This window comes from Elgaria multicarinata, chromosome 3, assembly GCF_023053635.1.
Source record: "Elgaria multicarinata webbii isolate HBS135686 ecotype San Diego chromosome 3, rElgMul1.1.pri, whole genome shotgun sequence".
NCBI classification, from domain to species: domain Eukaryota; kingdom Metazoa; phylum Chordata; class Lepidosauria; order Squamata; family Anguidae; genus Elgaria; species Elgaria multicarinata.
In genome coordinates this window covers 152,477,147-152,497,408 of record NC_086173.1, presented here as the reverse complement: position 1 = coordinate 152,497,408, position 20,262 = coordinate 152,477,147, and the positions used below count along the sequence as shown (strand labels likewise).

General features: G+C 43.9%; 1 protein-coding gene across 1 annotated transcript; it reads right to left on the bottom strand.

The window, feature by feature from the left end:
• Positions 1–254: 254 nt before the first annotated feature.
• On the bottom strand, positions 255–6,140 carry LOC134395558 (zinc finger protein 91-like). The gene is made up of 2 exons (XM_063121721.1): positions 5,977–6,140; positions 255–2,677 (listed from the first exon to the last, which is right to left on the bottom strand). The coding sequence occupies exons 1-2, from the start codon at positions 6,008–6,010 to the stop codon at positions 255–257; spliced, it is 2,457 nt and encodes an 818-aa protein (XP_062977791.1). The 5' UTR covers positions 6,011–6,140.
• Positions 6,141–20,262: the final 14,122 nt, after the last annotated feature.

The following is a 20,262-nucleotide window of genomic DNA, read 5'->3' as shown; positions in this document are numbered from 1 at the left end:
AGTAAGATGTGTAGATAGAGCTTCAGTCAGAGCTCATTTCATGCATTTATATTGTTTCTCCCTGTATGAGATATTTGATGGACAATAAGTGTTCCAGTATCACAGTAGCACCTTCCACATTCCAGACATTTATATGGTTTCTCTCCTGTATTTTTTTTTTGTGAGCTCTGACTACAAACCATCTATTTGTATGGTTTCTAACCACTGTGAGTTCTTCGATGGACAGCAAGATTTGAGCTTCGACTGAAGCTCTGTTAACACTCCATGCATTTATATGGCTTCTCCCCTGTATGAGTTCTGTGATGGACAGTAAGTGTTCTACCATCACTGAAGGACTTTCCACACTCCATGCATTTATATGGTTTCTCCCCTGTGTGAATTCTGTGATGGACAGTAAGTGTTTTACGCTCACTGAAGCACCTTCCACACTCCAGGCATTTATATGGTTTCTCTCCTGTATGAATTCTTTGATGGCCAGTAAGATGTGAGCTCCGACTGAAGCTCTTTCCACATGTCATGCATTTATACGGTTTCTCCCCTGTGTGAGTTCTTTGATGGACAGTAAGTGTTTTACTACTACTGAAGCACATTCCACACACCATGCATTTATATGGTTTCTCCCCTGTGTGAGTTCTGTGATGGACAGTAAGTGTTTTACTATCATTGAAGCACTTTCCACACAACATGCATTTATATGGTTTCTCCCCTGTGTGAGTTCTGTGATGGACAGTAAGTGTTCTACTATCACTGAAGCACATTCCACAATCCAGGCATTTATATGGTTTCACTCCTGTATGAGTTATTTGATGGGAACGAAGGCTTGAGCTGTGACTGAAGCTCTTTCCACACTCCATGCATTTATATGGTTTCTCCCCTGTATGAGTTCTTCGATGTACAGTAAATGTCCTACGATCACTGAAGCACTTTCCACACTCCATGCATTTATAAGGTTTCTCTCCTGTATGACTTCTGTGATGAACAGTAAGACTTCTGCTCTGACTGAAGCTCTTTCCACACTCCATGCATTTATATGGTTTCTCCCCTGTGTGAGTTATTTGATGGGAACTAAGGCTTGAGCTGTAACTGAAGCACTTTCCACACTCCATGCATTTATATGGTTTCTCCCCTGTATGAGTTCTTTGATGGGAACGAAGGCTTGAACTCTGGATGAAGCTCATTCTACACACCAGGCATTTGTATGGTTTCTCTCCTGAATGACTTCTTTGATGGACAGTAAATGCATTATGATCACTGAAGCACCTTCCACACTCCAGGCATTTATATGGTTTCTCTCCTGTATGAATTCTTTGATGGCCAGTAAGATGTGAGCTCTGACTGAAGCTCTTTCCACAATCCATGCATTTATATGGTCTCTCCCCTGTGTGAGTTCTTTGATGGGAACGAAGGCTTGAGCTCTGGATGAAGCTCATTCCACACTCCAGGCATTTATATGATTTCTCCCCTGTGTGAGTTCTTTGATGGATAGTACGTGCTCCACTATGAGTGAAGCACTTTCCACACTCCATGCATTCATATGGTTTCTCCCCTGTGTGAATTCTTTGATGTATAGTAAGGGTTCCACTATCACTGAAGCTCTTTCCACACTCCATGCATTTATATGGTTTCTCCCCTGTGTGTGTTTTATGATGTTTATGAAGTTTTCCGCTGTCACTGAAGCTCTTTCCACAATCCATACATTTATATGGTTTCTCACCTGTATGAATTCTTTGATGGCCAGTAAGATGTGAGCTCCGACTGAAGCTCTTTCCACACACCATGCACTTATATGGTTTTTCCCCTGTATGAGTTCTATGATGGCCAGTAAGTGTTCCCTTATCACTGAAGCACTTCCCACACTCCAGGCATTTATATGGTTTCTCTCCTGTATGAATTCTTTGGTGGATAGTAAGATTTTTGCTCTGACTGAAGCTCTTTCCACACACCATGCATGTATATGGTTTCTCTCCACTATGACTTCGTTGATGGACAAGAAGATGCGAGTAGGTTCTGAAGTTTTTTCCACACACTAAGCATTTATAGGGTTTCTCCCCTGTATGAGCTCTTTGATGGATAATAAGTGGTTCAGTACGACTGAAGCACTTTCCACAGTACATGCATTTATATGGTTTCTCCCCTGTATGTATTCTTTGATGTCTTCTAAGTGCTCCACCTTCAGTGTAGCTCTTTCCACATTCCATGCATTTATATGGTTTCTTCCCTGTATGTATTCTTTGATGGTTAGTAAGTGTTCCCTTATCAATGAAGCACTTTCCACACTCTATGCATTTATATGGTTTCTCTCCCGTGTGTGACCTTTTATGTGAAGTGAGGCTTGAATTCTGACTGAAGCTCTTTCCACACTCTACACATTTATATGGTTTCTCTCCCGTGTGAGTTCTGCAATGTATTATTAATCCAGAAGTATGTTTGAATATCTTCCCACAGAATGCACACTTGTTCCTTTCCTTTTCGTTATGATCCTCTTGTGAGATCTGGAGTTCATGGGTGTCAGGACCCAGAGAAATAGAGGATTTCTCCTTCCTATTAATTGTCAGGTTTCTCCGCTGGAATTTGGGTCCACTTCGTTTCCCAAATAACTCTTTCCCCTCTTCATGCTGGGTAGCTTCTGATGACACCATAGATGGCACCTGATATTTCTCATTGTCTTGCCAATCACCTACTTTGAGAGAGAAGAGAAAAAGAACGTCCAGTTTGGAACCCAAAGAAGAAATCATGTATCTCACCACTGATCATGCCCAATTAATTGCTTTGTTTCCGGAGAATCTCAAAGAACCTCTCCTTTCTTCTTTGTGCCCCTTGCTAAAATCTAAGTCACCTTTTGAGTACACGTCTCCAACAACACCACGAATTTCTTTCTGGCCCATTTCACATTTGATTGTACTATAGGCTCAGATGGGTGTGTGTGTGTGTGTTTCTGCTTGTAATACAACTGTTTTATCTATTTCCACAAGATTGTGGAATGGGAATACAGGAAAACCAGAACTGCAGCAATGTAGGGAGAAGAGAGAAAAAACAAACTGGAGGTTTACTGTTTTCTGGTTAACATTAATCTATCTACTATCAATAGAATGGATAATTAGATGTAAAGGTGATGGGCTAAGATCAATATGGATAATTAGATGTAAAGGTGGTGATGGACTAAGACCAATACCACATAGGTTTGCAAAGATTTTCTGTCGTTTTCTGTGAATTCCTCATCTGTCAAGAGTGTGTATTTCTCTTGAAATTTATGAATCTATTCTTTCGGGGGCGGTTGTAATTGTAAAGGGAGCCTATGCTTGCCTTATGGGGATGGGGTGAAAGCTTCCACCTATTAGTTGAGCTCCTACGATGAAAAGGAACTCTGGGGAAGGGAGATGTAGTAAAATATCGAGTGAAAAAGCCCCAGGGTATGTCAATCAGCAGAATTCACATCCAGATGGATCAGTCACTGAGGAGACTGTATTCAAGTTCTGTATTCTGCTAGGGGACATGCCTTGTGGCTGATAAGAACACAAGAAGAGCCCTGCAGGATTAGACCAAGAGTCCATCTAGTCCTGCACTCCTCACACAGTGGTCAACCAGCTGTTACCCACAAGAACACAGGTGCAATAGCACCCTACCGCCCATGTTCCACAGCAACCCATGTATACAGGCTTACTGCCTCAGAAACTAGAGGTAGCACATAGCCATCAGGACTAGTAGCCATTGATAGCCACCTTCTACAAGAATTTATCTAACCCCCATTTTAAAGCCATCCAAATTGATGTCCATCAGTGCATCTTATGGCAGTGAATTCCATACTTTTAACTATGTGCTGTGTGAAGAAATGTCTCCCTAGCCACATTCTCCACACCATGCATGATTCTGTACACCTCTATCATCTCTCCCCTTAACCTCCCTTTTTTCCATGCTAAACAATACCAGCTGTTGTGACCTAACCTCATAAGGAAGATGCTCCAGCCTCATGATCAGTTTATCTTCCCTTTTCTGCAACTTTTTTTTTTTAGGGCTCTACAATATATTTTTAGGGGTTGAGACCAGAACTGTACTCAGTATTTGAAGTGTTGTCCACCACAGATTTGTATAAAGACTCTATGGTACTGGCAGTTTTATTTTCAATTCCTTTTCCAATTATGTTTGGCTTCCTTACAGCGACCGTACACTGGCCTGATATTTTCATTGAGCTATACACTTTGACCTCAAGTCTCCACTTAACCTCACTGATTGAAGACAAGGTGAAAAATTCCACAAGGAAACCCCTCAATTATTAGACAGGAAATAGTCCCACCACAAATCTAAGCAGGTACCTGCTGATCTCTCCTCTTCCTCAGAGTCCAGGACAAATGGATCCTTTCCTTCTTCCAGCCGAGAGATGAGGTCCAGTTTAGGAATTTCTTTCAAAGAAGGAGACATGCTGGTGAGCACAAAATCTTCTGGCATTCAAAGTGCTATTTCTTTATTTCTTTATTGTTAATTTGGAAGGCCAAATTGGTTCCCCCAACAATCCTTTAGGTACTAAGCTTTCAAGCCATAAAGGGCTTTATAGCTGGAAATGAACCATTTATAGTAAATGAATTGGAAGCCCCAGGAGATAGAAAGGATCAGCAAACTATGTTCACTCTATGTGGTCAGATGAATTTTAAACCTAAGAATTTTACAATGTCCTGATTGTTAGTATTGTATTGGTTTTATGTGCTCTTTTAATCAGTTTTATCCATTTGATTTTATATATGTATGGTATTATTGTATTTAATGTTGTTCCCTGCCTCGATCCAGAGGGAGAGGCGGATAAGAATTATATGTATTATTGCTATTGAGATAGTTGACATCTTCCAAAGTTGATGGCTGCAAAATGTTCAATGCAGGGCAGCCAGCGCAGGGAGGGAATCCTCTCCTCCGCATTCCAGAGGCCCCTCATTCAAAGCTAGATGTGTGATTTCGCACCTCTAGCCAGGGCTTTGGGAAAGGGGGAGGAACGGGCCTGCGAACCAGAGAGGAAGCAGCGAAAATGGGCTTCTCCTCTCCCCGGCCCCAGGAAAGCCCTCTTTCTGAGTGCGGAGACTGGCGAAAACTGCCTCCATGATTGGGGGTGGGTGGGGAGGAGCATGCCAAGTAGCCCAGTGTTGCTATTTCCAATTTTGCAGATGAGTGCATGTGTTAGAGTAGCATATGACAACTCTGCAGTGTAGTCCAGTGTTAAGAGTTTTAGCGAAATGCCTAAAGATCAGTAAAATTAATTGTAGCAGCAGTGCACTTCATTAAGGATTAGAACAGCTTGCTCTGATTTATACGTAACACTAAGAGAACCTTCCATTTTTACCTCTTGCAGGAGGCTCAAGGGAAACCCCTCCCTATTATTCCCTTAGTGAGGCCTTGGAGCTAAGACAGCTCCATAGAAGTCAATGTTTTCTCATGTATGGTAGAAATAAAGAAACTTCTTGTGAAGGTCTCGCTTCATAGGGCTTTGTTTCCAGACCCATGAACATCCCTGTTGCCCTCCTCTGGCTTGTCTGCATCCTTCTAGAGGTGTGGTGCCCAGAACTGGATGCAGTACCCAAGATGAGACCTAAACAGTGCCGAATAGATGGGAATCAATACCCTGTGTGATTTGGAAGCTATAGCATTTGCTTTTTTGCAGACACATCACACTGCTGGTCTACAACAATTCCAAGATCCTTCTCACTTGTAGTATTGCTGAACCAAGAATCCCCCACCATTTCCTTCAATTGCATTCTGGACATCTACCCATTTGCTTCATAAGAATCAGTGAGTATCACAGGGCTGCCCAGGCTCTGCTCAACAGAAGTTGTTTGGGAGCATTTGTGGCAATTGCCTTGGCCACATTTGCACCCCACAGATCAACCAGTCTCTGGGGCAGACCATGCTAACTGGTTCCCCTGCCCATCCAGAGGAAAATGGCCAATAGGAATTCATCCCATCTCCATCTATTAGCTGAGGCAAAAGCATCCTTACCCAGAGAGTCCACATTCCCAGAGTTCTCCAGCATGACGTCAAGCTCTTTGTCCTGGATGCAGGAGTCCCAATCCCCTTCGGCAAAATGCACAGCCACCTCCTCAAAGGCCACCAGCCGCTGAAAGAAAACAACAGTCTCCGCTTAGAAATAGCCTCCTCCATATGTACCACCAGGGCTCCCAGTTTTAAAAGTGACGTAAAAACTGGATTCTTTGGTGTGTGTTTTTATTTCATTTTATTTTTTCAGGGTTCACAATTTCACATGAGAAGTAGTGTTACTGTTATTACAAAAAGGAAACGGTCCTCCACCCCTTCAACACAGAGGGAGGCCCCCTGGCTGCCCCCTTCATCACTCCCCAATAGGCCCTCCATTACCTCAGTGGACTCCACCTCAAGAATAGACGAAGCAGAGCATGACTCTGTTGCCATTGCAGTGCCTGTAGAAGAAGCAAAGAAGGCATAAGCTAAGCATCCCTTTTGGACCCATCAGAGAATTTCAGAAACTGCTGCGGGCACCACCACGAAATGCCTCATCAGTGGATCGCCGATTTGGCATATATTCCTTGCAGTTAAGGATCTTAGACTGGGGCCATAGCTAGACCTAAGGTTTATCCCTGGATCGTCCAGGGGTCAAACCTGTTCATCTAGGTGACACACAGGGGATCCAGTGCTCAGGCAGGGGCGGACCCTGGATGATCCCAGGATAAACCTTAGGTCTAGCTGTGGCCTGGGTCTTGTTCAGCAACAACTTTTGTTTTTTGTTCCTTGGACACTGCAACACCTTTTTAATAAGGCATTGTCTGATTCAACTAATTACTGTGATGCAATACAGCTTATGAGTCTTTTAAACATATGTTTTGGCAAAGCCCAAGAAGTTCTTACACGGACAAATTTTGTATTGAAACAGTCTTTACTATCACAGATGTAAATGTTCTTTAAAATTATTTACCTGCTTCATAGAAATTAAACAATGGTCAGTGTAAATGGATTTTCTGCACCTATTTAATAGCTAAAAGACTCGAGGGCACCATGTTGGGGACTCCTTAACAGGTGCCATTAGAGGGCACTGCATTGGGGGCCTCTAAGGTTCTTGGCCTCCTGCACTGTAATGGGAGGAGAAATTACGCCTGAGGGCAGCTAACAAGTGATGTCATTCCAGTGCCTGAGTGGGAGAAAGACAGGAAACGGATAGGAAGACTTCCACCCTTTGCACACTTTTGGGTTTCATGGCTTTCATTATTAGAAACTGCCTCAAGCTTTCAGCAAGGAGGAAATGGACCGCAGAAAGTACCTAGTATTTCACTTTCCAATGTTACTGTCTTTCATTGGTTTCCCCAAGGTGCCCTATTTATTAAGAGCCTATCGTTGACCTCCTAAATAGCTTTATGACCTCCTCTCCCAAGTGCTTCTAGACCAGCCTTCCTCAACCTGGAGCGCTCCAGATGTCTTGGACTGCATCTCCCAGAGGAAGGCTGTTCTAGACTATCCATGAAGTCACGAAGAGTCGGAAGCGACTGAACGAATAAACAACAACAATCCCTGGATTAGTTTTTTACCAACTCTCTAAATTCCTATAACAAGGGAGTAAAACAAACCTCCCTATAAAGAGATTTCCACAACTGGAGCACTGATACAAAGAAGGCCCAGTCTCAGATCTTAAGCAGTAAACTCTGATTTCTGGGAGGTGGGACACATCAGAGGGCTTTGGAAGATTGAACGCAGGCTCTGGGCTGATTCAAAACTGTTATTTACTGTCTTGTGGCTTAGATCCCACCTCTGCCTTGGAGTCAGTCTTTTGGGCAGGTTACTTGTCCGTCATGACAAGTCACGCTTCCCATGGCAGCCATCTTGTGGTGGTGCCAAGGGACAGTTTCCCAAATTGCTGAATGTAACCACATGCCTCTAAAGGTAGCTTACGCCTGCCTTAAACTGATCCTTAAAAACTGGATGAATTTTCATAGGTATTTATGAAAATTAATATAGACAATATGTATCCTAATATCAGTAGTGCAGTGGCAAATTCAGAAGTGCTGGGTCCCTTCATGATAGTCACAGCCACAGACCCTCACAATCACATCCCTTCTAAGATTATACAATAAACATGAGCTTTCAGTCACTGACTTTATTTGAAGTTCTGTGGAGCAATGAATGCAGGATGAGGGTATATCTTTTTGAGGTTTAGCAAGAAAAAGACAGTGATGGCTTCCAGAAATTCCAGTTGATCACCCACAGTGTCAGAAACACATCTTGTCATATTCTCCCTAAAGCAGCAGTGTGGATTGTAGATCACTGGGTTCTTTCAACGTTTTATGGCCTCTGCCCCCACTGAATTTTTTCATGAGTGCAGAGTCCAGTGGTTTCTCAAAATAGTGAGTCATCTCTTTATGGTATTCCAGATTTAATCATGCTTAGAGTAGACTCACTGAAATCAGAGGAACGTAAGGGAGTCATAAATCATGACTAACTTCTCCCATATGACTAAGTCTGAAACCAACCCTTTATGTGGCCTTCTGAGCAATGTCTCAACCTTGTGGAAATCACAGCCACACAAAAGTACTCCTCTGGACACACATTTGCTTGTTCCAGAAACTACTTCCATTCCCCAGATAATCATAAGTAAACTTGGGAGGGGGGGTTGTCACACAACCGTACAAAATCATGATGCTGCTACTGCTAATTTTGATATCCTCAGAGGGGCAGCTTAAGGCCATGATCAGTCTCCAGGTAGCTGTCTGTAGTGAGCCTCCTACTCTGCCCCCCAATACTGAATGCACACACATACATACACACATGCCTACACACACAGAGAGAGAGAGACTACAATGTACAATAATAATGCAAAAATGTTTTTCACTATGTATTTCAGTGGAAATAATCTTCCATGCTTTCCTAGACTTGGATCTCTTCCATGGTAGAAGACTCAAATACAAACACAAGCATCCCCTTTTACAGCACACAGACACACATTGAAACACTCACTCATACACACACTCTCTCTCTCAAGGAACACACATAAACAGACTCAGAGCGTCTTTCAGAAGCAACAGCAAAGGACACAGCACACACGCTGGTGGCTCAGGACATTTTGCTGCCTGAGGTGGACCCTGAGGTTTCCCCATTTTTCGAAGGATGATCACCACCTCTCAGCCTAACCCGCACAGAAATGTTGTGAGGGTAAAATGAAGAGGAGGATCTTGTAAGAGTCTTGGCTTTCTTGTGGGGGGAACTAAAGTGCAATATAAATACATTTATAAATAAGTAACTATTCCGCCATTATAAGTTTTTGCATCTTTTGCCAGAAAGGAGTAGGAATGGCCATAAAAATAACACATGAGCTAATCCAAGAACTCAGAAGCCTTTCTCCAAACTATTCCGAAGTCTTAATGAAACCTTAAAATATACTGGGATAATACTTTTATTGAAACTAATCAACTTTTCAAAAAGAAGGAGTAGCCTTCCCTAAGGGATTTAATAGAGCCATATTCTTCTGAAGGCATGACTAATACCAATGAAGTTCTGAGAGAGTTGAAGCAAACCTAGTTTAGTGGCCAAATTAGGAGCTGAATGTGATTCAGTCCAGCTGTCCCAGAGAGCAAAATGGGCTGTGCAACACATCCAAATGATTTAGGCTTTTTGTTGTTATGAAGAAATCAAAGAGGCCTGTCAGGAATCCTTGAGTGTTTACACCTTGACTCCAGTCACCCTCCCACTAAGTGAGCAGGAAAAAGCAGAAGGAAAAAAATGGAAAGGCTGAATGAGAGTCCTTAGACCTACCTTCCTCCTCCTCTTCCTCTTCCTTCTTCCTCCTCCTCCCTGGAGCTTTTGTATTTCCACTTTCTTGCACTAGTGGGGCACCTATAAATGCTAATAACTTTGGCCAAGGAAAGAAGACTGGGGTGGGGAGTTGGAGAGAAAAACAGGAGCAAGAAAGGAAAGGAATAGAGGAAATCAGTAGTGAAATGTGGGGGGACAAAGATGTCTAATTCACTGGTATTCATGGTAACATCTACTCACAGAAACAAAATGAAAAATAATCCCTCACTGCAATTTGGACAAAATATTATATTATATATTACATCATCACAAATCTGCTCCAAAGAGTTCAAGGTGACAGAAACGACCCTCCCCACTTTATCTGAACTACAATCTATTAATCCCAGAAGCTTTTCGCATCCAATAGTTAACTAACAAACGTAATAAATAATAAATAATGACCCACTTTTGGCAACCTTCTTTGCCCCATCTCCAAGAATATTTCCCAGTACTCAGTTCACAATAAAAACAACAAAATACAATAAATTCCTATCAATTTCACACACTGTAAGCATATTCCATTACAGCCGGATGAGATTTGAGGCTGGGTCTCTTTGGACTAATAAAACCAACACTCAAACCACTATATACCACAGCAGATCCTATAAAGGCCAACCTTACAGGGTTGGCATGTGGATTGCCCAGGCAAGGTGTTAGCTCTCAAGAGCAGTATAAGCGACTGCCTGCCATGTTTCCATCAAGTAGGGTGACCATATGAAAAAGAGGACAGGGCTCCTGTATCTTTAACAGTTGCATAGAAAAGGGAATTTCAGCAGGTGTCATTTGTATATATGGAGAACCTGGTGAAATTCCCTCTTCATCACCACAGTTAAAGGTGCAGGAGCTATACTAGAGTGACCAGATTGAAAAGAGGGCAGGGCACCTGCAGCTTTAACTGTTGTGATGAAGAGGGAATTTCAGCAGGTGCTGCATGCCTACAAACAACACCTGCTGAAATTCCCCTTTCTATTCAACTGTTAAAGATACAGGAGCCCTGTCCTCCTTTCCATATGGTCACCCTTCATCAAGGCACATAGCAACAACAACTGCACCAGCATTGAGGATCGCGCCGCCTCAGCTGCCAATTCTGCAGCAGAAGCAACAGCAGAGTCCGGCCAAAACTCAATGGAAAAGGCGGAGAAGCCTTCGTCCACCTGGGCAACAGCCAGTCCCACTGAGGATCAGTTCCTCCAGTGCTTTAGACAGCAGATACGAGCCTAATGAGCTTCCAGCCCAAATCCGTGCAGCAGAAAGGAAAGTGAAAGACCGTTCCAGGTCTTGCAAACGCAAACATGGTGGCCCAGCTCCAGACGGCGCGCGAAGGCCGCTCACAGCTATGGCTCCCTCAGCACCAAGGAACCCCCAACCCAACGCCCCCCAGGGAGGCCGGAGAGGGGAGGGAGCTGGAAGACTTGGCAATGCACGCGCCGCATCTCGGGCTCCTCTTTGCAATGGAATAAGCTCCCCATCTTTGGAGCCGAGGGGGTCTTCTTGCAGACTGCTCCTTGACGCTGCAAGCAGAAACGCTGCAAGCGCGTTCTCCCATGGCAGTTCATGCATTCCACTTCTACACCGCCGAAGATCCCAAAAATGACAACCCACAAATGCAAGATCATAAAAGCATAACTTAAACCCTTCAACTACAAAAGTTTAAAAAGACGAGATTGAGTTCGGGGGTGCGTGGGTGGGTGTTCAGAGAGAATCATGCAAAAGAAAACATAAGCCTATGCGGCAGAGTCTTGCTATTTACTGTTTTACTCTGTACAGCACCATGTACATTGATGGTGCTATATAAATAATAATAATAATAATAATAATAATAATAATAATAATAATAATAATAATAATAATAATAATAATAATAATAATGCAACCGTGTTTTTGGAGGGGGGGCATGAATCCGAGTGGGGGGCGGGCTGTGACCCATATTCCCCCACGACGTCCCCCGCTCGTGTTGCCTCCTGTTTTGCTTCCACCCCTATGTCGTGCATTTACCTCCGTGTCCTGAGGTCTCCGCGACCACGACGTCTCCAGGGCCAGGCGAAGGATCGTCAGCGGCTTGAAGGAAAAAAGGGCGGTGCAGTGTTTCCTGGGGATTGTTTCACCAGGAAGATTTCCCGCCTCCCGGGGAACTACAGCTCACTTTATTTATTTAACCCTTAAATGGCTGGGTGGCCGAACAAGCTGTTTCCCTTCCGCTGCCCGCGAACCTTTTAGGCATCCTGCCTGCCTCTGATACTGGAAGCAGCATGCAGCTCTCAGCACTAGTAGCCATTGAGAGCCTTCTCCTCCAGGAATGTGTCCAATCGCCTTTTTGAAATTAGTGTCCATCGCTACATCTTGGGGTAACGAATTCTAACTATGTACTGTATGAGGAATTCTAGCTGGAAAAGAGACACACAAACCCACATTACAACAATGGTACTTCAAGAGGTTTGGCCAATCATTTTTTCTGGAAAAGCTGAACCCTTGTCAAAAGAGCAACATGTAACCTTGCGAGGTAGGCTAGGCTGGGAGATAGAGACTGGTCCAGAGTTGATGGCTAATAGTCATGGCAGCTATGCACTACCACCGGTATCAGAGGCAATAGCTTATGTACATCAGTTGCCTGGGAATCATGGGTGGGAGTGTGCTTTTGTACTCATGCTTGTGGGTTCCCAGTCATTGGCTGTTTTATGAACAAACTTCTGGACTAGATTAACTGTGGTCTGATCCCAGCATGCTTCTTTTTATGTTATTTTAGGTGATTATTTCAATTACATGTATGATGGCTTAGTTACCAAACTAACAAGTTGGAAGTGGAGCGTGTTCAGAGGAGGGCAACCAGGATGATCAGGGGTCTGGAAACAAAGCCCTATGAAGAGGGACTGAAAGAACTGGGCATGTTTAGCCTGGAGAAGAGAAGATTGAGGGGAGACATGATAGCACTCTTCAAATACTTCAAAGGTTGTCACACAGAGGAGGGCCAGGATCTCTTCTGAATCCTCCCAGAGTGCAGGACACGGAATAACGGGCTAAAGTTAAAGGAAGCCAGATTCCAGCTGGACATCAGGAAAAACTTCCTGACTGTTAGAGCAGTACGACAATGGAATCAGTGACCTAGGGAGGTTGTGGGCTCTCTCACACTAGAAGCCTTCAAGAGGCAGCTGGACAAGCATCTGTCAGGGATGCTTTAGGGTGGATTCCTGCATTGAACAGGGTGTTGGACTCAATGGCCTTGTAGGCCCCTTCCAACTCTGCTATTCTATGATTCTATGAGACATAAGAAATCTGAAACCAGTATGTATATGTCTGTGTGCATGCAGAGTTAAAAGCCAGGGGAAATTAGTAGGCCGGGGACAGGTATACAGGTGCCCCTCCCAAGTGCTGTGAAGCAATGGAGTGAACAAAGCGCTCTCTCAAGGATCTATAGTGGTGCACTATGGTAGGGGCCATACCTTGTGGTGCCAGCATGCATGGTTTCAATATGTCCCAACTCTAGGGTGACCGTATGAAAAGGCGGGCAGGGCTCCTGTATCTTTAACAGTTGTATTGAAAAGGAAATTTCAGCAGGTGTCATTTGTATGTATGGAGAACCTGGTGAAATTCCCTCTTCATCACAACAGTTAAAGCTGCAGGAACTATACTAGAGTGACCAGATTCAAAAGAGGGCAGGGCGCCTGCAGCTTTAACTGTTGTGATGAAGAGGAAATTTCACCAGGTTGTCAATACATACAAATGACACCTGCTGAAATTCCCTTTTCAATATAACTGTTAAAGATATAGGAGCCCTGTCCTCCTTTTCATATGGTCACCCAACCCAACTCTGAAAGCTGTGCCACTAAAGACTCACATATATACCGGTAGATGATATTAGCAGCACACTTTCTTTAAGACAAATATTCCTAGGAAAATAAATTCCTAGACTAAGAGAGTAGTAGTTTAAAACGTTGGATTTCGCAGCCTTAAGCAGGGAAGATACAAGACAAATAAATTAGAACAGGAATAGCAGCCATTTAGGAGATTTTTGGAATTATAATCAAGATAATTCCATTACATTTATTGTGTTCATAGAATCATAGAATAGCAAAGTTGGAAGGGGCCTACAAGGCCATCGAGTCCAACCCCCTGCTCAATGCAGGAATCCACCCTAAAGCATCCCCGACAGATGCTTGTCCAGCTGCCTCTTGAATGCCTCTAGTGTGGGAGAGCCCACAACCTCCCTTGGTAACTGATTCCATTGTCACACTGCTCTAACAGTCAGGAAGTTTTTCCTGATGTCCAGCTGGAATCTGGCTTCCTTTAACTTGAGTCCATTATTCCGTGTCCTGCACTCTGGGAGGATCGAGAAGAGATCCTGGCCCTCCTCTGTGTGACAACCTTTGAAGTATTTGAAGAGTGCTATCATGTCTCCCCTCAGTCTTCTCTTCTCCAAGCTAAACATGCCTAGTTCTTTCAGTCTCTCTTCATAAGGCTTTGTTTCCAGACCCCTGATCAGCCTGGTTGCCCTCCTCTGAACACGCTCCAGCTGGTCTGCGTCCTTCTTGAATTGTGGAGCCCAGAACTGGACGCAATACTCTAGATGAGGCCTAACCAGGGCCGAATAGAAAGGAACTAGTACCTCACGTGATTTGGAAGTTATACTTCTATTAATGCAGCCCAAAATAGCATTTGCCTTTCTTGCAGCCATATTGTACTGTTGGCTCATATTCAGCTTGCAATCTATAACAATTCCAAGATCACAACAATTCAAATTTATTTATTAAATATAAATAAATTTAAATATAAATTTATTTATATTTAAATGATTTATTGTTGTAAGATATTTGATAGGTCTCATAGAACCATGGAATAGTAGAGTTGGAAGGGTTTATTGTCCAACCTCCTGCTCAGTGCAGGAATCGTCCTCAAAGTCTCACTGCTTATTAATATTTTTAATAGGTTTTAGTGCTCACTATGTTAATAATAATAATAATAATAATAATAATAATAATAATAATAATAGTGTTAGTGTTCACAGTGATCTGTTTTGGAAAGTAATAAGTTGTTTAAAAATAAATAAAAATTAAACAAAAGTAATGAGGTTGTTTTAAAAATAAATTCCTCTTGTGCTGATAAAATTCTACTTTAATATTATTTGGTTTTTAATTACTGTATTTTTTGCATGTTATGTGCATGTGTGTATTTGATATATATGCTATGGTTATTATATACTCATATCTTTCTCAGTAAATTATTATTATTATTATTATTATTATTATTATTATTATTATTTTAAAAATCTGTTCTGACCTCCTCTTTAACTGACAAACTGTTACATTGTGGTTTCAGTTCTTTTGTATTGCCACCCTAAGTGGCTGAAAATCTTCCGTTTACCCACACAATAAATTCAGAGATTGAGAGAAGAAAGCAGATAAACGGCTTTCTTTCTCCTTGGTGTGAGGAAAGGGGGGGATGATGGGTACTGTTTTTGCATAGATTGTCCAGGGGATATTGGTGAGTGTGTTAAACAAAGGTGGCAGGAGTCATGTAGGCATCTCTGCTCACAGGGTATTGGCATTTAGGGTCTGAACGGCTTTAAAAGGTGTTGAATCCTTATTGTTTTCTTCCATTTGGCTGAAGGTTACACATCAGAATAAAATATTTCCTGGTGGAGGATTCTGTGTTTGCCACCCTGAGGCAAAATGTTTCATTTGCAAGTGTTAATACAGAGGAATGGAAGCAATCAAAACACAATGGCTGGCCAGAAAGTTCTTTGCAAAAAGTCCTCTAGGCAGTTCATATGCTAATACCCAAGACCAAAAACAAAACCCTAATCCGGATACAGGCGCCATCTTTCCAAAATAGCATGATTTGGGGTTGCTTTGTCGCACAACTTAATTGTTCCCATAGATTCACATCACCCTGTTCAATTAACAAAGTTTAACATTTTGAGTCCATGGCTTTCCATGTCGATTCAAGCTCCAAATTGCTCGGAGAATACAGCTAAACGCGATGCCATTAAGAAATACATTATTTAGGCATGGATATGGCATAGACCCTGTGCTGTGTCTTGTTCCAGCTTCCCCTTGGAACTGGAGGGCTGTCAGTGGCAGAGTGCTGGAGCGAAATATCAGTTTCGTCTGTTCGCTGGAAAGGAAACATAGAGTCAATGCAATTGAACGTTACAAGTACCAAACTGACAATAATATCTACATATAATTATCGTTGTGGATTGTGTGTGTGTGTGTGTGAGTGAAAGATGTGAGGATACCAGACAGCCAAGGAAACCACCTTCTCTTCTTTTTCTGTGGTTATATTCATCTCCTTTGAGAATTTTTGTTGTCTTGGGCGCTTTCTTAAATGTGTCTTTTGGATTTGGGTAGAAGTTCAAAGCTTGAGCTTGAATAGCAACTTCTTCAGTGCCGAGCAGGCAGGGCAGCCCCTCCACCAGCGGCATGATGGACAATCCTGCTCGGCCAATCAGTGTGGCGCGAAGGCAGGCCCCGGGTGCTTCGGGTGTCACTGCCAGCCGGGAGGGGGGAAGGGACAGACGGAGGCAGTCAACTGGGGCGCATGAGGGAGGGGGAGAGCTTTTGCTCCTAGGGTTACAGGAACTGTCATTCCTAGAGAGGCAGGAAATTTTATCAGTGGGGAAGACGATAGTCAGCGCACCTCCCTCGGTCTTCCGGGAGATTCCTGGGCAAGGAGCCGGGGGGAGGCGGATGCGTTGAGAGGACGAAGCCGGGCGGGCAACGAGGCAGAGGTGCGGTATTGGCTGATGCCGGAGCAGGGAAGAGATGGAGAAGAAACAAGGGCGTTAGGCCCTAAAGCTTGGGGGGGGGGAGCGGGAAACACCCCGAAAGCCCCTCTTGGAGTCATTGCTAAGGGGCTGTACCATACAAAGCAAGTGGGGCTCAGGAGAGCTGCCTGTTTTCTATGGCGGGACCCTCTTTAAAGTTCCCGGGTCCCCTGGGGTGATCAGTCCAATCTCCGTGAGATATGGAGAGGGGGGAAGAGGAGGGAGAGTACATAGGAAACAGCTGCTTTGATAGGCGTTCCTGTAATTATAGTACCTATGTAGTTCATTCTTGTTCCCATACACTGCCAATATGTATTAAAAATAAAAGAACATAAGAAAAGCCATCCTGGATCAGATCAACGGTCCATGGAGACAAGCACTCTGTTCACACTGTGACCAACCAGCTGTCAACCAGGGACCCACAAGCAGGACATGAGGGCAACAGCACCTTCCTGCCCATGTTCCCCAGCAACTACTGTATTATAGGCTTCCTGCCTCTGAACTTAGATGTAGCACATATCCACCATTGATAGCTTTCTCCTCCAGGAATTTATCCAACCCCCTTTTAAAGCTGTGCAAATTGATGGCCATCACTACATCTTCTGGTAGTGAATTCCGTAGTTTTCACTATGTGTTGTGTGAAGAAGTACTTCCTTTTATCTGACCTGAGTCTCCCACCAGTCAGCTTCATGGGATGATGCCAGGTTCTAATAATTTGAGAAAGGGAGAAAAATGTCTCCCTATCCACGTTCTCCACACCATGCATGATTTTGTAGTCTATCATGTCTCCCATGACCCTCCTTTTATCCGCCCCTTGATCATTGTAGTTGCCCTCCTTTGCACTTTTTCCAGCTCTGGAATATCTCCTTTAAGGTGTGGTGACCAAAACTGTACACAGTATTTCAAACAGTTTACCCTGAACTGATGCTAAGCTAACCGACCTGAAATTTACTGGATCTCCCCCTCCCCTGATCGCTTTTTCAAAATTGGTGTTGCATTGGCCATCTTCCAGTCCTCAAGTACAGAACCAGAGCATACAAAATAGAAAGATAAACTCTCCTCTGTCATCACTCAGTCTGTCATCAACTGATCACCTCAGTTAGAATAAAAACAGCCTAGTAGTTCGCCAAACCGCTCCTTTTTTGAGGAGCAACTATACCCCAGCATCACCATCTGGAACCTACCAGAGAGGATTGGAACCACTGGAACACAGTGCCCCCAATTCCAAATCCCCTCAGACGTTCCAGAAGGATACAATGGTTGATCGTATTGAAAGCCACTGACAGATCCAGAAGTACTAGCAGGGACACACTCCCCCTGTCAAACGTAGATCATCCACTAAGGCGACCACAGTGGCCAATCAGCTTCTGGTGGAAACCCACAAGCAGGACATGAGAGCAACAGCAGTCACCCACCTATGTTCCCCAGCAACTGGTGTACGTAGGCATACTGCCTCTGATACTGGAAGTAGCAGAGCCATCAGGACTAGTAGCCATTCATAGCCCTCTACAAGAATTTGTCTACCCCTCCCCTTTTAAAGCCATTCAAATATGTGGCCATAACTATGTCTTGTGGTTGTAAATTCCATACTTTCTCTGCACCTTGTGAAGAAGTACTTTCGTTTATTCATCAGTTTTATAAGAGAGGGAGAAAATTAACTATTTGTGAAAGACGTTTTGTTGACTACAAGATTTCTGCAGACATCTTCCTATAACGCCCTGGAGAAGGCCTTGAACTATCACAGGCCGAAACGCGTCAGGCTTTTCAATCTAAGAATAAAACTTCAGCATCTTGAGAACTCATTTCTCCCTTCTTTTCACCTGAGTTGGATGCTCACCTCCCCCTGCTTTTGCTCTGTGCTTGGCACCACAGCTCCCTGTATTGAAAGACTAATTAGAAAGACACACAGCTGGGTCCATGGGTCCTTTGCATCACATAGAATGGCACAGTTGGAAGGGGCCTATAAAGCCATCGAGTTCAACCCCTTGCTCAATGCAGAAATCTATCTTAAAGCAGTCCTGCTCCCCAGCCAGCCTGCCGGCTGACTGCTGTCCTTGGCAGCTGCTCTGCCGCCCGCCTTCCTCCACATGCTCCTTCCTCTCCGCCACATGGCTGCTGCTCCCACCTTGTGCAGCAACTATTGTGAGAGGTCTGCCAGGGCAGCTTGTAGGCGGGAGCAGCTCTGGCCGAGGTAGCAGGCGGCAGTGGCTCCAGCAGGAAAGAAGCCCTGGGCCCTCCTAGGCAGGAGAAGAGTGGGCAGAGCAGCTGAATTTGCCGCTGTTACCTGCTCTGCTGCCTCCTGTGGGCGCTTCCCCCACCCCCTACTTCTGGTGGGGCCGCTGTGGGCTTGAGATAGGAGGAGAGAGCGGCTGCATGAATGAGAACGTCCTTCCTGAGCAGGAGCGGTGTGGGGAGAGCAGCTGAATTTGCCGCTCTTTCCTGCTCGGTCCCTGGGTTTTAGGACCTTCTGGGGAGACCACCACGAGCGCCCCCTGCCATCGCCCCCCTGCCATCCCTTTGCCTCTTGACGCCCCCCTATGCAATCCCACTGCCAAGGGGGCAATACTGCCCACTTTGGGAACCACTGATCTATGCAGTCCTGCTGCAAAGTGGGGCCTGTTTTCTATGGGTTCCTTTTGGAAGTCCCCAGTCCCCCAAGTGATCATTCCAGTCTTTGTGACATATATAGTGGGAGGAGGAGAGGGCGCGCATAGGAAACGTCTATTTTGACAGGCATTCTGTAATTATACTAAATATGTAGTTCATTCTTGTTATCATACACTGACAATATAGTTGTGAATTGTACTATTAGCAGATCTGATTGCTTTAAAACACACACACAGTAAAATACATGCAGGTAAGGGGATAGACAAAACGCAGATTCCTACACGCATGGATTTAACATAAAGATAATTCTACTTAAAAGCAAGGTTACAAAACAAAGAGTCAAGTTTCTCCTGTCTCTCAGTTTAATTGAAGACAAATAGCAACCTGAGGCAAAAGGAAAGGCAATTACAAAAGAAAAGACAATTTCATTCATCACAAGACTTTCACTATTGGCTCAAACCTTATAGTACATCAAAGAACAATACAGGAGTGAAATCATATAAATGTATGGAGCGCAGAAGGCATTTCAGTGCTTTCTTAAACCTTCATATGCATTAAAGAACACACAGAAGGGACAAACATAGATGCATGAAGTGTACAAGATGCTTCAATGAGAATTTAAACACTCTCCATCAAAGGTGGCACACAGGAGAAAAACCATATAAATGCATGGGATGCGGAAAAAGCATCAGAATAAGCTCAACTCTCAATTCTTACTTTACAGTAAAGAATGCACACAGGGAAGAAGCCATATAAATATATGGAAGGTGGAAAGGCCTCCCATCAATGCTCACTTCTTAGGGGACATCACAACTGGGAGGCACCTGGAAGGCATGCAGTGTGGAAACAGCTTTAGTTGGAGCTTTACTTTCTACACAGGGAAGAAACCGTGTAAATATATGCAGTGATGAAACTACTTCACTCAGAGCGTATCTTCTTGTACTTCAAAGACAACACACAGGGGAGAAACCCTGTGAATGCACGTAGTCTGGAAAGAGATTCACACTTCAGTCAGAGCACAAACATCAGGGAACTCATGCCAGGGATCCATATAAACGTATGGTGTGTGGAAAGAGCTTCAGCATTCATACCTTACTGTACATGTT

Coding starts and splice junctions, on each gene's coding strand:
- LOC134395558 (XM_063121721.1), bottom strand. CDS start 6,010: ATGCTGGAGAACTCTGGGAATGTGGACTCTCTGG. Junction 2,678..5,976: donor TGGGAATGTGGACTCTCTGG/GTAAGGATGCTT, acceptor CTCTCAAAGTAG/GTGATTGGCAAGACAATGAG.